General features: G+C 39.7%; 1 protein-coding gene across 50 annotated transcripts in view; it reads left to right on the forward strand.

Moving 5' to 3' along the window:
* RIMS1 (regulating synaptic membrane exocytosis 1) overlaps nucleotides 1–16,732 on the forward strand; it is a 235,258-nt gene that overhangs the window by 194,069 nt on the left and 24,457 nt on the right. For 31 of the 50 annotated variants that reach the window (XM_088665888.1, XM_088665849.1, XM_088665851.1 and 28 more), the window contains 2 exons: nucleotides 3,448–3,591; nucleotides 13,954–14,189. The exons of 1 other annotated variant lie outside the window; for it this stretch is intronic. In XM_088665888.1, the coding sequence (XP_088522014.1) occupies nucleotides 3,448–3,591; nucleotides 13,954–14,189 (380 nt within the window). Of the gene's footprint in view, nucleotides 1–3,447; nucleotides 3,592–8,350; nucleotides 8,407–13,953; nucleotides 14,190–16,732 lie in introns of all 50 variants that reach the window. 18 more of the 50 variants (XM_088665857.1, XM_088665859.1, XM_088665863.1 and 15 more) reach the window with 2 other exon arrangements.

Raw genomic sequence — 16,732 nt, forward strand, 5'->3', positions numbered from 1 at the left:
GGATTATGAATGCTGAAGCAGCAAAACAAAACCTGAGCAGCTACCAATAGTGGGTTAGCTTAAAAACCAGAACTTTAACAGAATCATTTGTTCCAAAGTCATAGTCATACAATCACTTGTTATGAAGAGTAAATTAAATATTATTGGGTACAGGAGCCTGCAGTCTCAAAAGCTTTATGAAACCAAGACTGCAAACCAAAACCACACTGCCCCATTGAATTCAGTAGACTTCACCTCTGAACTGATATGGAAATAAGTTTCAGGAATGCTTTTGAAATATCAACATTTTCTTTGAAAGGCGTTTCATATATTCATTCATTAAAATGTCAAGCCTTTCCTCGTAACATAATCAATGGGGCCCTATAGTCCCACAAGGGAAGTTTAACTGTATTGCAGCCAGTTAACCCTATGGAATATTTGTGCACATGCAGTATGAACTTCTTAGATAGTGCCCTTTTCTTGATGTGTCTTTGTAAATCTTTAAATCTAACCCTGGTTGCATGGGACCCACTTTCCCGTGAGTGACTGCCATGTGGTTGAAGTAGTGCTTAAATGATCCAATCACACTAGCAGAATGTCCTACCTACGTGACCAGGGTAACATTTAAAGGTGTCCTAAGTTGTCTTCCTTTTTGTGCTCCCATAGTAGTGATTGAAAAGGTTGGATTGAACAGAAGCAATGTATTCCGTATACAGTCATATTTGTAGAAGAATAGTTGCAACAAGTATAAATTTTGTTCTGCATGCCGTAGTTTGCCACTGCTTTGTGTTTTTTTCTACAATCGCGTGGTATATAAATTTTTATGAAATAAATAAATAAAATACTGTAGGGTCAAAATCCTTTTGCTTTTTAAATGCCTAGTTCCTCTGCCATTTTAGTATCACCATAAGTTCAAGTTATCATGTTTTTGTTTTGCTTTTAACATGAAGCTAAATGTTTTGTTGTTGTTACAAAATATATTGTCAACACTCCACCATTTATTCAACATTAATTAAGATTGTGGCCTTCTATTTCCTAGCTTTACCAGCTTTTCAGAGATTTTCCGGGTAGCAGCAATTGCAAATCATTATCTCAGAACATATTGAAAACACCCCCCAAAAAAAAAAAATCTCACCCTCTGGCTCTTTTTAATGACAAAATGGTCTTTGGTTTTTCTTTTTTGGGGGATCAGGTGGGAGTAGAGACTGAATGTTACCTGAGAACTAGAGCAATGGGATAGGCTGGAATCCCATCTCTGACAAAAGTTGACCAGTTGGATCAGTTTTTAGATTTGCAGCATGATCTGGCCATACCTTCTACTTTAGCTGCAATGAGTTCATTTAAAAGACAGAGCTCTGTCATTCCCAAATTTAAGCCAGTAACAAAATTCCCTCTTTATTTAGAGTTTCAATGTCCAACATGCCCATTATTTACAAGCCTGCATTATAGCACAAGCTATAAGTTAGTATGAATTAATAGCATAATGTCCAACACCAAGCATCTTCAGCATGGTGGGGACTACAACTCCCAACATCCCTAACCATTGACCATGCTATCTGAGGCTGATTAAAGTCATAGTCCAACACATCTAGAGCGTACCATGTTGGGAAGGGCTGTCCTATGCCTTTGAGCTAACAGCTCCTGCAGTATCACTGCCATGGAGTGAGTGATGGGAGGCGTTAGCAGTTTATTGAAAGTTTGCACCCCTTCTCCCACTTCGTGAGCTGTCCCAAAACTCATTTTAGAGGGCAGGTATATAAATATGGAATAAATAAATAAATCTGATGACCTCTAGGTTTCGGCAACATTAGACAAGCTCAGCAAGCAGGTAGAGACAACATGGAAACTTTGGTACAGGAAGCTCTTGGGTCTCCAGCAAGTGGCAATGGCTATACGTAACCTGTCTTTGTGTGTTCCACTGGGGAAGGGAAGCAAAGAGACTATTTTCCTTCCACTACTACCTTCTGCCTCAAATTTGGGAAGGAGACTCTTGGTAGAGCTGAGCCGAATTTTCATGAGTTTAGATTTTCCTGTTAAAATGTACATGCCTGATGACAAAGCTCAAACAGCTGAGAAATGGCATTGAGTTATATAGCAGCACATTAGCGTACATATTGTAACTGATATGACTTCAGCGGGTACTAGATAGATATGGCCAACCATCTCCCAGCCCGTCTCTTCCTTATGGCAGTGATCCATCCATTCGGTTGCAGCATTCTGTAGATTTATGATGGTACATTAACCTGTTCAATGCAGTGGGCTATGAGGCAAAGCTAGTTCCTCGGGTGTTGCACCCCATCAATTTTTATAAATGTAACAGCCAATGATAGCAACCTACTTCTGCATCTCCCTTACTTCAGAGCACAGAAACATAGGATGCTGCCCTATATGGAAGCAGACCAGTATTGTCTACACTGATTGACAATCACTCCATGTTTTTAGGCAGCAGCCTAACCTGAATATGCTGGGATTGAACCTGAGACCTGTATTCAAGCCAGATGCTCTGCCATTGAGCTAAGGCCCTTCCCTTACACACTAAGGTTTCATATGCATCAATCATGTGAAAGTGGAGTGTAATTCATAGTCTGGGACTGCTTAAGTGATTATAAGATCAAAGGGTATATTTCGTTCCTTTTATAAACCTAATAAAAGTGTTAAAGAGTTTCCTTGCATTATTCTTCTTCAGGATAGGAAAGAGGTTGAATAAGTATTGAATGTAAGTTGTAATACAGAATGGACATTTCACTTTCCCCTGCTTTATTTCATTTAAAAAAAATAGAACATTTTGTATATTTAATTACTTCTTGAGGTTTTTACATTTCATTCAAGAAATATGTGACTCACATAAAATCATTTTAAAACAATAGTCCTGCAAAGATCAGGTGTTCATTATAGTTACTGAGTTATAATTTTTAAATGGTTTTAGTTCATTAATTCCTAGCAGACTCATCTAACTTTGCAATCTCAAAAGTTCATATCTGTAAGGACAGCAAAGTTAGCACAGCTGATAGTGAGCTATTAACTTCAAAAAAACCCCACATACAAAGCAACCAGCGACTTCAGATTTGTGAATCTTGGTCTGCTTCTGAGAAATAAAAGCACGCTTGAATTGTCCCTGTTCAACAGGACAGGCTGAATGGCTTAATTGAAAGGTTCTTGTTCAGTTAATTGTTAAAGGTGAAGAACATTGCACGACAATAATAAATCAGTTCTCATAAAATGAAGCCCTGAAACAGAAAATAATTGCCTTCTTAGAATTAGCCAGCTGGAGTCTATGTTCTTGTTTAATTTGCATTTGGGTTGTTTGTTTTTTTTAAATCCAAAGTTGGTTGTTTCTTTTTTCTTGCTTGCTTTGTAGTGCTCTAAAATCATGTGTGAATGTAGAGCCAGTGCCTTTAGTTCCTTATTTTTATTTTGAGTTATTTACATTTTAATTTTGCATGCTTGCATGTTTTGACTATGGAAAAGGTCAAAGTCCTTAGAGAGCTGCAAAAGTGATGGCAAAAAAGAAAGAAGGATATCATGGGAATTAGATGGCGAGACGGGGCACAGAGGAAAAAAAATGAATATGGAAGAAAAGAAAAGGAGAAGGCATACTGTTGCTGATGTGAGGTAAAAGGTGGCTTCCTTCCCTTGTACATTTATTCCCACAATCCCCATCCTTGCTATTTTAATTATAGGAGTATTTAATACTTTAGATGTCCTAGCCTATGACATGATAGGTTATTATCTCAAATAAGAGCAAGGAGAAGAGATCTTCATTGTGTGATGTGTCCTGGTTTTCCTCCTGGCTAACAATTTTGAATTCATAGTGGACACTTTCAGTTACAATTACATCTAGGTATCCTAAATTTCAGGAGAAAATTATACAAGGTCATGAGAGACATAAACGTAAGTCTTATCCACACAGAAAGGTTAGCTGCTCTTTCACTGTTCCATCTATATTGTTTTGCAAGTGTCATTCCCACATTTTAGCTTAATAAAAAGTATAATCTGAACTACTTTGGAAAGTAAAACTATGTTAACATAAACCTTTTTAGCGATTGAAATGAATGTTCATTTTTCTTGAGCCCAAATAGTAGCAGCTAGTCATTCCCCCCTTATCCTTCCTGTGGCCACTGAGTGTATTCAGATGATCCTTTTGCTCCCCTCATGTTTTGCCTTTGGGAGTTATAGCGCAATTGATTCCTGCAGAACTGTATTATTATTTTTTGAAAAGGTCCATTCTCTTTCCTTCAAATACCATCTTATAATGGAAAAATTCAGAAGTAACTGATTCCAAGCCAGTGAAGCAAGCCCCACAGAGTGGAGGTTGTAATCCTATGATACAACAAGGCTGGTATTGGTGTCACTTGGGTTAAGAGCAGGCATCCCCAAACTTCGGCCCTCCAGATGTTTTGGACTACAATTCCCATCTTCCCCGACCACTGGTCCTGTTAGCTAGGGATCATGGGAGTTGTAGGCCAAAACATCTGGATGGCCGCAGTTTGGGGATGCCTGGTTAAGAGGGACAGAAGAAAGTTCATTGCATACGGCAAATTAAAAGTAAAACATATTCATCGCCATATTTTGATTTGGCAAGTTCTGTGAGCACAATGCCCTGGTACTCCTGGCATCTAGTGTATAATCTCCCTCACACTTGTTCTCTCCCCCCCCCCTTTCCTAGAATGGTGGTGGGTTTTTCCCCATTCCTTATTGTTATATAAACAGGGCCTGTAAAAAAAAAACAAGAACACCCAGTGCATTAATAGACAGTGTTTACATTCAGTTTAGTGGTGAATTGTCTACTTTAAACTCAGCACACAGCAGCAGCAGCCTTAGTACTTAGTACCCTGCACCCAGTTTCCTGGGAGTAAGACCTACTAAACTAGGTGAAACTTACTTCTGAGTAGACAAGTTTAGGACTGCACTGTAGGATGCTGCTTCTCTGTCTTTTCATCAGGTGACTGATTTTAGAGAATAGATATTATTGCAAGGATACAGATGAGCTGGTTCAGAAATTAAGTTCGTATTTTTTTTAATGAATGATCCCAGGATATTTCCTTGCACGTACATGCATAATTTGCAACATGGCTGGTTGAGATTAATGACCAGCGTCAGATGCTGTTATTGTCACTAGGAAAAATGCTAGAATTCCATTGCATTCTTTAAAAAAATTACAAGAAAATTATGAGTGTAGACTTGGGAGGCCCTGACATACCGGTAGTTTGCAGGAGAGAGAGAGGGCGGGGATGTAATCTGGTAACCATCCTCTTAGAAAGGGGTAGCTTTGGGCCCTAGGCTGGAGGAAACCTAGGACTCAGCTAAGCAGCTGCAAATGAAACATTTTAAGTGTGTTGTAAAGTGCATTACACAAATGTGACACTGGGTGGCAATGGTGAGCTATGGCAAATCCAATATATTTTTCAAAAGGTTTTTAAAAAATGCATTTTCACAACTTTTTAAATATGTGTCTAGATTCCACCCTAGTAGCAAATCTCTGGCTTGCTTTCAGCCTAACTGCCAGCCCCAGTAGCAGGGGGATTTTACCTGTACACCCATTGTGACTTCCCACCCCTTTTAAGCCAAACACAATTTTTCTGTACACTTTGGGGGTCCAGGGGGATCCTTTCCCCCATTCCCATGCACAGTGCATTTACATGCAGGACAACGCATTCAGAAACTTGAGTACTTGGTGCTCTTAATCTTGTTTGGAAACTGAAGGCATGAAAACAGCTGGGAAATGCAGCGTCCTTCTACAGGCATTTTGCTGCTGCCCAAGTTTTGTTCTCCTAAAACTAAACAAAGGAATGCTTAGGGTAATTTACTTTGGGGTTCACCTTCTGTTTAAGGTCAGCAAGAGAATTTGCAGTGAATGTTGCCTAGATATTCAGGCTTGCTTTTGAGACATAAAAGGATGACTTAGCTCTGGTTATCACAAAGCATGTGTCAGGCAGGCTGCAAATTTTTTCATGGCTCATCATCAAATTCTGCCTTTGCATCTCATTAGAGATGTGCATAAATTGGGATTTTACTATGCACTCTTTCTTACTAACAAGGAACTGTTAGGCTTCCCATATTGCAGACTTTTCTTTTGCCTCATCTTCATACAAATGGATTTTCCCCACCAGTAATTAAAGCGGAAAGTGCATTTCTAAAAGCACTACAATGTGTAGCTTAAATAGTACTCACTATCTAGAGATGATTGCAGTAGCAGTTTGTGGTGGGGAGAGAGGAGGCACTATTTTAGCTTTCCAGCAGGTAGGTCACTGTTGCTTAATGGGATGGAGAGATGTGAGGCAAGGCGATGAGGAGGCTGGCACAGTGCAAAGGCAATCGTGGAGCCAATCTGGTACTCCTGCTGACGTGTTTGCACGTTCCCCCTCCTATTAAGCAACCGCGACACACCTGCTGAGAAGCTAACAAACCTGCTCCACCCTACCTGGTGAGCCAGTTCTGCATTATTGTCAACAATTTTTTGATTTCTTTAAAAATGTAGAACTACATTCTACTCAGAATAGAGCCATTTATATAAATGGCATAGTTCAGGGATTTCTGAATTAGTTCCGTGAGCATCATTCAACTTAACTAATTAATCCCAAGCATTGCATAAAGGCTTGCATTATGAAGACAATTGACAATTAACAATTAACATTTCTCGAAGCTGCAAGGCATGTGCTGCTGGATATCTTACAAAAATTGCCTTCCCACAGCAACTTCCCAGCAAATTTACCGTACTTAAGTGTTTGGGTTCCAAAAGGACAACTGAGCAAACAGTGTGTTACATTTTTTGCTTCCGGTGCAGATGTGGATCAAGCCTCTCTGAATATTCTAGCTGTACACCTGAGGCTTGAGGTTGCTCACAAAGCGCCCACCACCACCTCCCCCCGTTCCCTCTCACAAAAGTGCCATCATTCAGTAGTACAATGCCTGTTTTGTATGTGAAAAGCCCCAGGTTTAATTCCTGGCCTGGGAAATAGAAAGCTGCTGCCAGCCAGTGTAGACCATGTGGAGCTTCATGGCAATGGTATGGGTTGGTATAAGCCAGCTTCAATGCTCCTAACTTACCTCCAGGGCTTTTTTCTCTGTGGAAATGGAGCGGACCGTGTTTGTTTTCCGCTGGGGATTTCGGGACTTGTAGTCACAGTCCTTGGTGCGAAAAGATACACTGTTTGGGTGTGAGAGCCCTTGCTGCCTCAAACTTGTTTTGCCCAAAGATAAGTTCTGAGAAGTGGGTAGCTTACTGGGTTATGGAGGACTGTCCTGCCCACAGCACACTTTGCGTGGGGCTCCTTGTCTGTGTTGAGTGCCTCTGCTCAGACACTTACGATACCATTAATAATAATGCAGTGCAATAATGCATTGCAGGAGATTGCATCTAGTCAGATGACCCTTTGGATCCTTTCTAACTCTACAATTCTATGATTCCACATGTGAAGCCAACAAGTTCATCATCATCATCATCATATTGTCTTAGAACAGCAGCAGGTTGTTCATCATCATTTGGCATCTACCAAGTTCATTGCTATGAATGTAGGTCACCAGCTCAGAATATGCCATACGTATTTGGTACACTGGTCCATGGTGCTGATCTCAAGTTGCTCACTATGTCCCTAGACCAACAAGACTGAGCACCTACTAATGAGAAGATTTTATTATTAGACAACCAACACTTGAATTGTTAGAGTTGTAGACATGAATGCAAAGGCAAGTGTTGGAATCGACAGACGGCTAGCTTTTGTGAATCATATCACATTTAGTCTACTGAAGCATCCAGTTTGGTTTTACATCATAGTTACTCTCTAAGACAATGCATGTTTACTCAGATATAGCTTCTGCTGACTTGAATGGGGCTTATCACCAAGCATATTTGCAGAGAACCGCAACCTTGCCTGACTGATTATTTGTCCTAGCTCCAGAGTTTTTGTGCTGCTGACAGAATGGCCAACTGTAGATGATCTGAGGTAGCACTTCAGTGTGGCACACTTTGAATAACAGTGGGTAGTTTATTTTTAGAAATATTATGTTCCTCATTAAAGGGAAGTGATTATCTTTTCCTTTCGTCCAGGAGTGTTACATACTCTCAAGTTATTAGCATTCATGAGCAATCTCCTTGTAAAGAACTCCATAGGGGCTCAGAATTAGTATGTGATTCTGTATTTGACAGAGAAGGCAGAAGCATTCCAACTAGCTCTGGCACAAGTCAGCGTGATTCTGTCTAAAGACTAGAGTCATTAAACCCTATATATTGACAGCAAGGAAGATCCTGGATTATTAAAATGCTGCTGATTCCTTACTATATGGAATAGGAGTTGGCCTGCTACTGAACAAAGATTTCTCTTGCTAAAAGATGAACACTCCTGAAAAAGTGCACTAAAATTTACTATTTCAGAGGCGATTGTGACTACGTTGATTACGGAGTAAGATGTATTTTCATAGAGTACATAGGTGAGTTTCTGTAGAAAGCAGCTGATAAGTATCTATGAAATTGTTTAATTACATTTACTTTCAGTTTTGTGATCATTTTATGTACAACTCCACAGAGTCAAAAAATGGTTACAAACTATGACATGAATTAAATCAAATTGATGCAATCATCAATATGATTATGCTTTTGTGTGTGTGTGTGTGTGTGTGTGTGTATGATTGACCTTCATTTCTAAATGTGACCTTGGTAATTTCAAAGTGATTTAATTATAATGTTTCTGCATGTTGCCTAATTTTAATACCATTTAATGATTAGAGAATGCCCTTTTAATTTGTTCCAATTAATTGGGTTCACACTACTGAAGTGAAGCATTAAGAAAATGGTAGTGACGTTTAACTTGAAAATCAGTGCTTTCATATAAAATGTTGGCATCTAGGATCCAATGCACCGTGGGGTGGGGGGCTTTCATCTTTTCTGTCTAATGGCAGCCCCTCTCCCCTCCCTGAAAAGCCTCCAGGGAATTTTTGAGACCTTGGATTATTAAATCACTAGTCCAGGGAATTATGGATTAGAGAAGGGAATAGAGAAGTTTTTCGTTGTGTGAAAACTCACTTGCGGAAAGTGCCACTGCATTTGGGTGTGTGTCTTCTGCTGAGAAGGACATGGCCTCCAAGCAGGACAAAAATCCATGAGGCAGAATTTGAAGATCTATTTTAGACTGTTTCAAGGGCTTGGGCCTTCCCAGTGGGAGTTTTTATCTTTCATTTTTGAACTTCAGATGCCCATAAGATTTCACAAACAACTTTCAAGAGTCTTCTGATTTTCAGTCATTTGCAGTGTGGCATGAGAGGCTGCTTTAGAAAGTTCCAAGAAACAAAAATTCAATTCTAATGCAGAGAGCTTGTTTAAGTAGGAACAAGGAATTATATGTAACCAACAGCACTGTCATATCTTTTTCTTGGAGTGGCAGATTCCTATGACGTATCAAAAACTTTATTTTTAAAGTCCATCTTTTCAAAAATGGCTCCTGGGATCCTAGGAAATGTAGTTTCCTAGGACACCTTACTATTATCATTGTAAGCTTGGTGCGCTACATGTGTCAGGAGTCATTGTGCTTATGTCATCCCTCCCAAAACAAAAACACCTCTATGGGGCTTTGATGTGTTCCTTGTGTGCAACCTCTTCATGTTCCCCTTAAATGAGGATTTTTTCTGTTAATTGTTATCTCAGTGCTTTTCGTTTCAAAATAAATCACTACAGTTGAAATTATACTGGGATAAAACAGCATGAAGTAACATTATTTCTTCAGAATCATCTAATTTTACCTGCAGTCCACCAATAATGACAGTTCTGCATCCCTATTTATTTCAAGATTTCACAGCATGTCCATATAAGCCAATTTTGCCTGATACACATATTTTTTGGAAGCAATTTCCCCTATTACAATTATTTTATATGTTGCTCCATTTATATATGGCACTAATATATGCATTTTTATTTCCCTTAATATACATGACTTTGTACACATTATTTGGCTGGAGAACTGCAACACAAAACTGGGGGGAGAGTGAATTTCAAAGAACGCCTGTTTTTCAATTCAATTGGAAGCATTCAATTCAATTGGAAAATGTGGATGAGATAGGTTAGCATTAAAGTAGAAACAGAATACCCCCCCCCCCCACAAAAAAATAATAATAATCCCTAGTTGTATATAGACACTTTGAATTGAGCAGAATTTATAACTGGCAAGATGCAGGTCCTCCCATTCTATTTACTTAAGTAAATTAAGGTTGCAATACTATACACGTGTAGAAGTAAGCCATACTGATCTTAGTAGGGCCTTCTTATGGGCAGATATATGTGGTACTAATGGCTATAGATGTTGGATGTTCTGATCCATTATAATTTCATCTAGTGGAATTATCCCTTTAGCAAAGTGGGACAGTTCCTTGGGGTGTTCAGATTTATGTACGCAAGATGAAATAAGATGTTCTCAGTGAAACTGTCCTTGGTTTCAAACAGTCATTTCATTAGAGAAATAAAATGACATTGTCATTGCTAATGCATACTAATTTTGTTTACTTACTGAAAAATCTAGGAGAGATATGAGGGGTGGGGGTGGGATTAAGGTTAGATAATATTTCAGAGCTGTACAGTTGTTTTCGGGAAGTGTCATTCACATACCAGTTAAATGAAGGAATCTGGACATTAAACTGATGATTTCACCCCCTCCGAGCTAATTCTGCTTATCCCAGCAATACTTTTCAAGATAAGTGTGCTTTGAATAGCACCCTGTATTTTGGCTTAAGCAAGAGGTGCAGCTGTGTGATCAGCATACAGGTGTTCGTTGTCTTTGTGTGACCTCACACTGCAGCCCTATCATACACACTTTAAATGGGTTGGATGAAGAAGCTGGTTTCCTGAGGTCCACTGCAGTTGAGTCCCAAGGAAACACTGAGCAAGTAAGCAGACTTTTCCATCTTCCTGCCAAGAATGTGTGAAACTACTCAGTGGCAGTTTCATGAATGCTCGAGTCCCACAGAAATGACATCACAGTGTCAAAAACATAATTCAGCATTTAATTTAACAGTCTGCAGGTCTTGATCTGCCTTCCAGTCTGATTCAACCCAAGCCCTGCAATCACAGTGCTTAACCACTAACTCACCTTGGTGAGATATGAGATGTTGGGAAGCTCGTTGATGCTGAACCCAGACAAGATAGCTGTGGTGATAATTGGCAGCTACTGTGACCTCAAAGGGATAGAGACATCCATAAGAGGGGATATTTCAGCCTTCCCTGATGCTTCAGGTGTGCAGCCTCAAACTATTTTGATTCATCACTGTACCTGGAAGCTGTTTCCTATGGTTAATAGTCTCACTTTTCACTAGCTGTCTGGTGACAAGGCTGCAAGTGTTTTTGTTTCAGCCGTACTTAGTACCCATCATTCATGTCTTTCTAACCTGAAGGCCAGATTATTGTAACACATTTTATGTGGCAACTCTTCCTCCGGATGGAGATGAGTCTCTAGGACACTTCACTTCAGTGTTGCAGCATTAAAAAGTGTTTTGCTTTGACCAAACCCCTGCATAACCCACAGAGTAAATGCCTCACAGCCCATTTGTCATCTGCAAATGTTCTTTTGACTGTACCATCTGACTGGCCTGGTATGTTTGTACTATAAAGCGAGACATATTCATAGTGACTGTCCCACAGCTCTTAGGCTTCCTGCTCTTGGAGACATGCTTGCCAGAGCTTAAACACAAACATGTTCTCTGAGTGCTGTAAGCCATGTTAATTGTGGGTTGGCATTTAATGGGCAGAGTTATGCAGATGGGGCATAGTGAATCCTGACCCTGTATCTGAGTGTTTTAATAAGCAATTTGCAAACAATTCTATATACAAATGCCAATTCAGGTCTCCCCATGCTCAGACTTGTATAGCTAAAATTACACGATCCATGCACAAGGGAGAGATATCAGCAAAAATATCTGCAAGAGAAATCTTATCAGCCGAGAGGAGTGATGGTTGATTGAACAGCTTCATAATAACTCAGTGGAATGGAACAACTTGGGGGGAAGGAATAGAAAGGGTACAGAGGAAATGTCTGCAAGGGTCACTTCTTGATTCACACAATTTTAAAATGTCCCCAGAGATAGAAGTAGGAGCTACTGATAGAAATCAATGGAGAAATGCAGGATTTTAATGTTACTGGGATTGGGCACCAGTGTGTCAACTCCACCCCTTAAGAAAATCAAAAGGTAGTGGCAAAGAGAAGAATTCGTGCTCTTTTCAATTCAGTTATTTTGTGCAAATCATAGGCACACACAAACTGCACAGCCACTGCTGATGCTAATTCCAAAGCAACTGCACTTCACTGTCCTGATATTGCAGGTTGGAAGAGGCTGTAACTTAAAGAGAATAACTGATGGCAGCCTTGCAGTCTAGTTCACACAGAATACTGCAGGTCAGTCTCTGTTTGGTAAACCAGAGCCCTGCAATGTGGTCCAGAGGTATTGCAGGCTGAAGGTTATGTTGAGGTTGAGATAGAAGATTATAACAATCCTCTTCTGGCATCCATTGCTTTTGTTCCCACATTGTGTGTTGGGCTCAGAGAGTAGTAATAACTAACCTCACAGTGTAGTTAACTCTCTCACTCCATTCTAAGTCATACAGTAGTTGCAGCATCCCCGAGGCTCAGGACCCAGTGTGACCAATCCAGTTGCACTCTCCTAAATTTGCCTCTGGTTAGAGGCCTGTGCTGAAAGAGTTGCTTTCTCTCTGCAGCCCTGCTGTTATAGTGAGACTACTTGTGTTACCCTCTCAGAGTTTCTCCCAGGCCAAACTGTTGTTGGCATCCATCTGTTTCAAGAGACAGTGGAGTACGCTTCCGGGGGCTCAAACCACTGGCAAATCACAATGCCTGCTGTGGTCGCAGAGACTGGAAACTCATAACTGCTGCCTCCTGCATTGTTTTTGCTGCATTACCGCACCAAAATAATGTCCCTGGGGCAGAAGCTTGGGCAGTGTAGTCAATTTCATGCAGAAGTCATGTGCCATTGACTTGCATACAGATTGCAGTTGCAAATGTTCAGAAACTTCTAAAAAGCTACCAAAAAATGCAGATGGAAGAAGACCCAAGTAAGAGCAAGACTTCTGGTCTTTTATGCTCACTACTTAGCCACAGACTCAAGTAGCATGTTTGTCAGGGATACATTTTATTGCAGGCCTCTACTTGTTTTATTTAATTTTGCTTTTAGCGTTATTGCCAGTTTCAAGCTGTAAATGCGGAATGAATGAGAAATCCAAATAAAATTATCTACACACACACACACTGCTTTTGGCATGAGAAATTCTACAGGAAATAAGAACATATTAATTATACTCCCGCTGCTTCCCACCAGCCCAGCTATCTTGGGCAAGCTTATGCTATGAAGCACAAAAGCTTTGCTGAGAAAAAAAAGGAACAACACATACTTTATATATTTAATGATGATTTAATGCAGGTTACTTTTTGTGAGTTTTGTTTCGAAAATCATAAATAGATCAACTAATCTTTTGTAAATAGATCACCATGTGCTGTGAAACCTCAGTTTTTCATCAGAACCATTTACATCAATGAGGAATATTTACCCTGTTACATTACATTTTATAGCAAGGCTTGTTTTGATCAGAATATATATCGAGTGGGTACATGTCTTTGTTCTTTTATTTTCTATGACCATAAATATATTTTTGTGTAAATCCTAGGAAAGTGATTATTACTTAGATTGTGTTCTAGTATCCTTCATTTAGAATAGGTAAAATTCCATTGAGTTAAAATGAGAAGTTGGAAGTCAAACATCAATTTCAATTAGGAACAGGGGGGGGGGACCCATGAATTTCAGGAATTTGAATACAGTTGTGTACTTGGGTATCAAATAATTTGAAAGTATACTTGGCAATATTTTCTATTGGGGAAAGAGTCAGTTTTAGTATGATGTGTTGGGTTCTTTTTTAGATTTAAAGATCTTGTTATAAAGACAAGCATAATTCAAATGTACATGTATGTTTTTACTTTGTAAATATAGTACGTTTACTCCTAAAATGCAAGGCAGACGGATGGGGACTTCAGGGAGAATCATCACAAAGAGCACAAGTGTGAGTGGAGAGGTGTATAAGCTGGAACATAACGATGGGAGTCAATCAGACACTGCAGTTGGTACGGTTGGAACAGGTGGGAAGAAAAGACGGTCCAGCCTTAGTGCCAAAGTGGTTGCCATGGTATCTCGAAGAAGCAGAAGCACATCCCAGCTTAGCCAAACAGGTGAGTGGAGTATGGACAGTAAGAACGTGGCTCTGTGTACATGTGAAATGAGATTAGTGTTTAGATGTCCAGAAAAAAACTGTTTCCAGGTGTGGAAGGTTTTTTGTGTGTGCTATCAGAGAAACACGATAGCAGGGACAGCCAAGGTGGTGCCCTCCAAGATGTTATTGGACTACACCTGGCCAGTAACACCTGGAGTGCACCATATTGGCTTCTCCTGTGTTATGGGATAAATGTTACAACACTAGGTTCTGACACCTGCAATCTGTAATCATGACCTGAAAGAAGCCAGTCACAACACCTACACAATTTTAAATGCATCATATTGTAATGGGTTAAAGCAGCAGAAGAAAGGTATAGATTTTGAGATTAACTAATGCTGACTCCTTTCTTTATTTGCCCCCCTTTAAAACCCTGAAAAATAGGCTTAGTGAAGTGAGTTAATTAGAGTGTGGCATGATGCTACATTACATGCTTTTAATGGCCCTGTTCTTTCTTGTTGCTTTAGAAATCTTAAAAGCCTAATCTCTGTAGCCTAAAGCAGAGCTACTAAAGAGGGAATGAAGAGAGATGTTGGCTCACAGGTTCTGTTAAAATCAGTGAGGGGGCTTACCCTTTATTCTGACAAGAGCAGGCATCCTTAAATGGCTTTACAAGTAAATAGTTGATGTAAGAGTAGATCTCAGACTTACAACAGTGGTTCAATCTCTTGATCAAGATACTCACAATCTGCAGGTATGTCAGATGTTTCTGATTTGTGTCATCCATTTTTTGCTTTCCTCATTTCATTTTTAAGCGCCAGGCCACCCACTCCATCCCCCTTTCCTGGCATCAGTAGGATTAAATGAAATTAAGTTGTAGTGCCTTATGCACCTGTGATTTTCAAATAAACCTGCCAGATAAATTCTGTGTTTTACCAATCAATAGATTTCATAAGAAACTTCTGAGTTAGTGTTTTGGTATACCAAGAGTCATTTTATTTGGAACACTCAGTGATACTGCAGAATTACCCCTAGATGATTTGGGACACTGGTTACATCTTGAAATGTCTTCTTAACTGTGACGATAGAGGTTAGTAGGAATGTTTCTGTGGCCTGTCAAAAAATTAAGCGTTTCCATATGGGATCATATCTGTAAGCAAAGTAAACCACATTTCTGCTGTTCCGAATTAACGGCTGAGATGAAAGGCACTGAATTCATGTTCCCAAATATTTGTAGTGTCAGAGCCAGGCTTCATCTTGCAAAATGGTTGTTACGTTGAGCTGGCAAAAGGAGGAAGTCTCACATTAAAGTGCCATCAAGGAATATTTGTATGCTCAAATACTACTGCCAATGAGGACATTGGAGACTCACCTTAGACAATGTAGTACCCTTGCATATCCTAATCCAAAACCTATGCACTTGGATCTCTAGCAACCCCATATATATTTGCACGCACGCCCCCCCCATACACGTAAAAATACTAGCAGCCTAGTTTCTGAAGCAAACATTTCCATTTTCATTGCTCTTTCTACATTCCCTCATGCTAGGCTGGCATATGAGGAATAAAGACATAGTGCTGTTTTAACCTGCACACTTATGTGGATAAGAATGCATGTCCAACCAAAGTTTTAAACTATATACTGTATCATTTTATAATTATTATAACGATAGAGGTTGCAGTGTGCATAAAAAAATCTATTGTATGATACTGGAGACAGGATAATGTGTGTCAAGAAAATTCATGCGTCTTTAACTGATTTTGGTACACATTTCAATTTATTGTTGCATTAATAACAATGAAAAACTGCAGTGGTATACATGTTTGGAAGCAAGTTGAAACCCACTGGGCTTGCCTGTAAGTGAGTTGGAAATAAGACAGGCAAATGAGCTAAGCGCCATCCAGTTTTCTTTCTAAGAAGTCATACTGTTAGCTTTATTATAAATAATGTGTTTGTGCCATTTCCTATAGAAAGATCATTTACCCAGGTAATGTTTCATATAGTTTCTCCAGTGAAGCTGTACAACTCTTATTTTGCCCTTTGTACAAAATGAGGTATTGGTGTTTGTGTGTTTCCCTCTGAAATCACTTCACAGCTACAAACACACACACATATTCATGCCTGGGGTCGGTGGGCAGTGGGGGATTCTCATCACAAAACAGAATCTTAGTACAAAGTGATAACAGTTCCCTTCCACTCAAGGGGAGAAATGAACTGTTTCCTTCAGACACTATATTTGGAAGACAGCACTAAACACAAACTTGTGAAGCTTGTTCGGGAACAGCGAGCAGATCGTAGCATCATTTGGTGCAACGCTGCTGAGCATTTGAGGACAAGATGCTACGAATGGCAGAAGTGCTTTTAAATTCTGCACAGGGCTTTCCCATGGCAGATCCCAAACACAAGTGCAATTCTGTTGGTGGGGGGTCTCCATTTTTTTCAAAGAAGAAGAAATTGTGGGTACAGTTTGCTGTTGGTATTACAATGCTGGAGATCACAGTTTCAACCCAGTTTCCTATGGTTTATGTAAAAAGAAAAAAAGGAGAGCACATAAAACAGGGA

The sequence above is a fragment of the Zootoca vivipara genome, chromosome 3 (genome assembly GCF_965207765.1).
Source record: "Zootoca vivipara chromosome 3, rZooViv2.hap1.1, whole genome shotgun sequence".
NCBI lineage: Eukaryota > Metazoa > Chordata > Lepidosauria > Squamata > Lacertidae > Zootoca > Zootoca vivipara.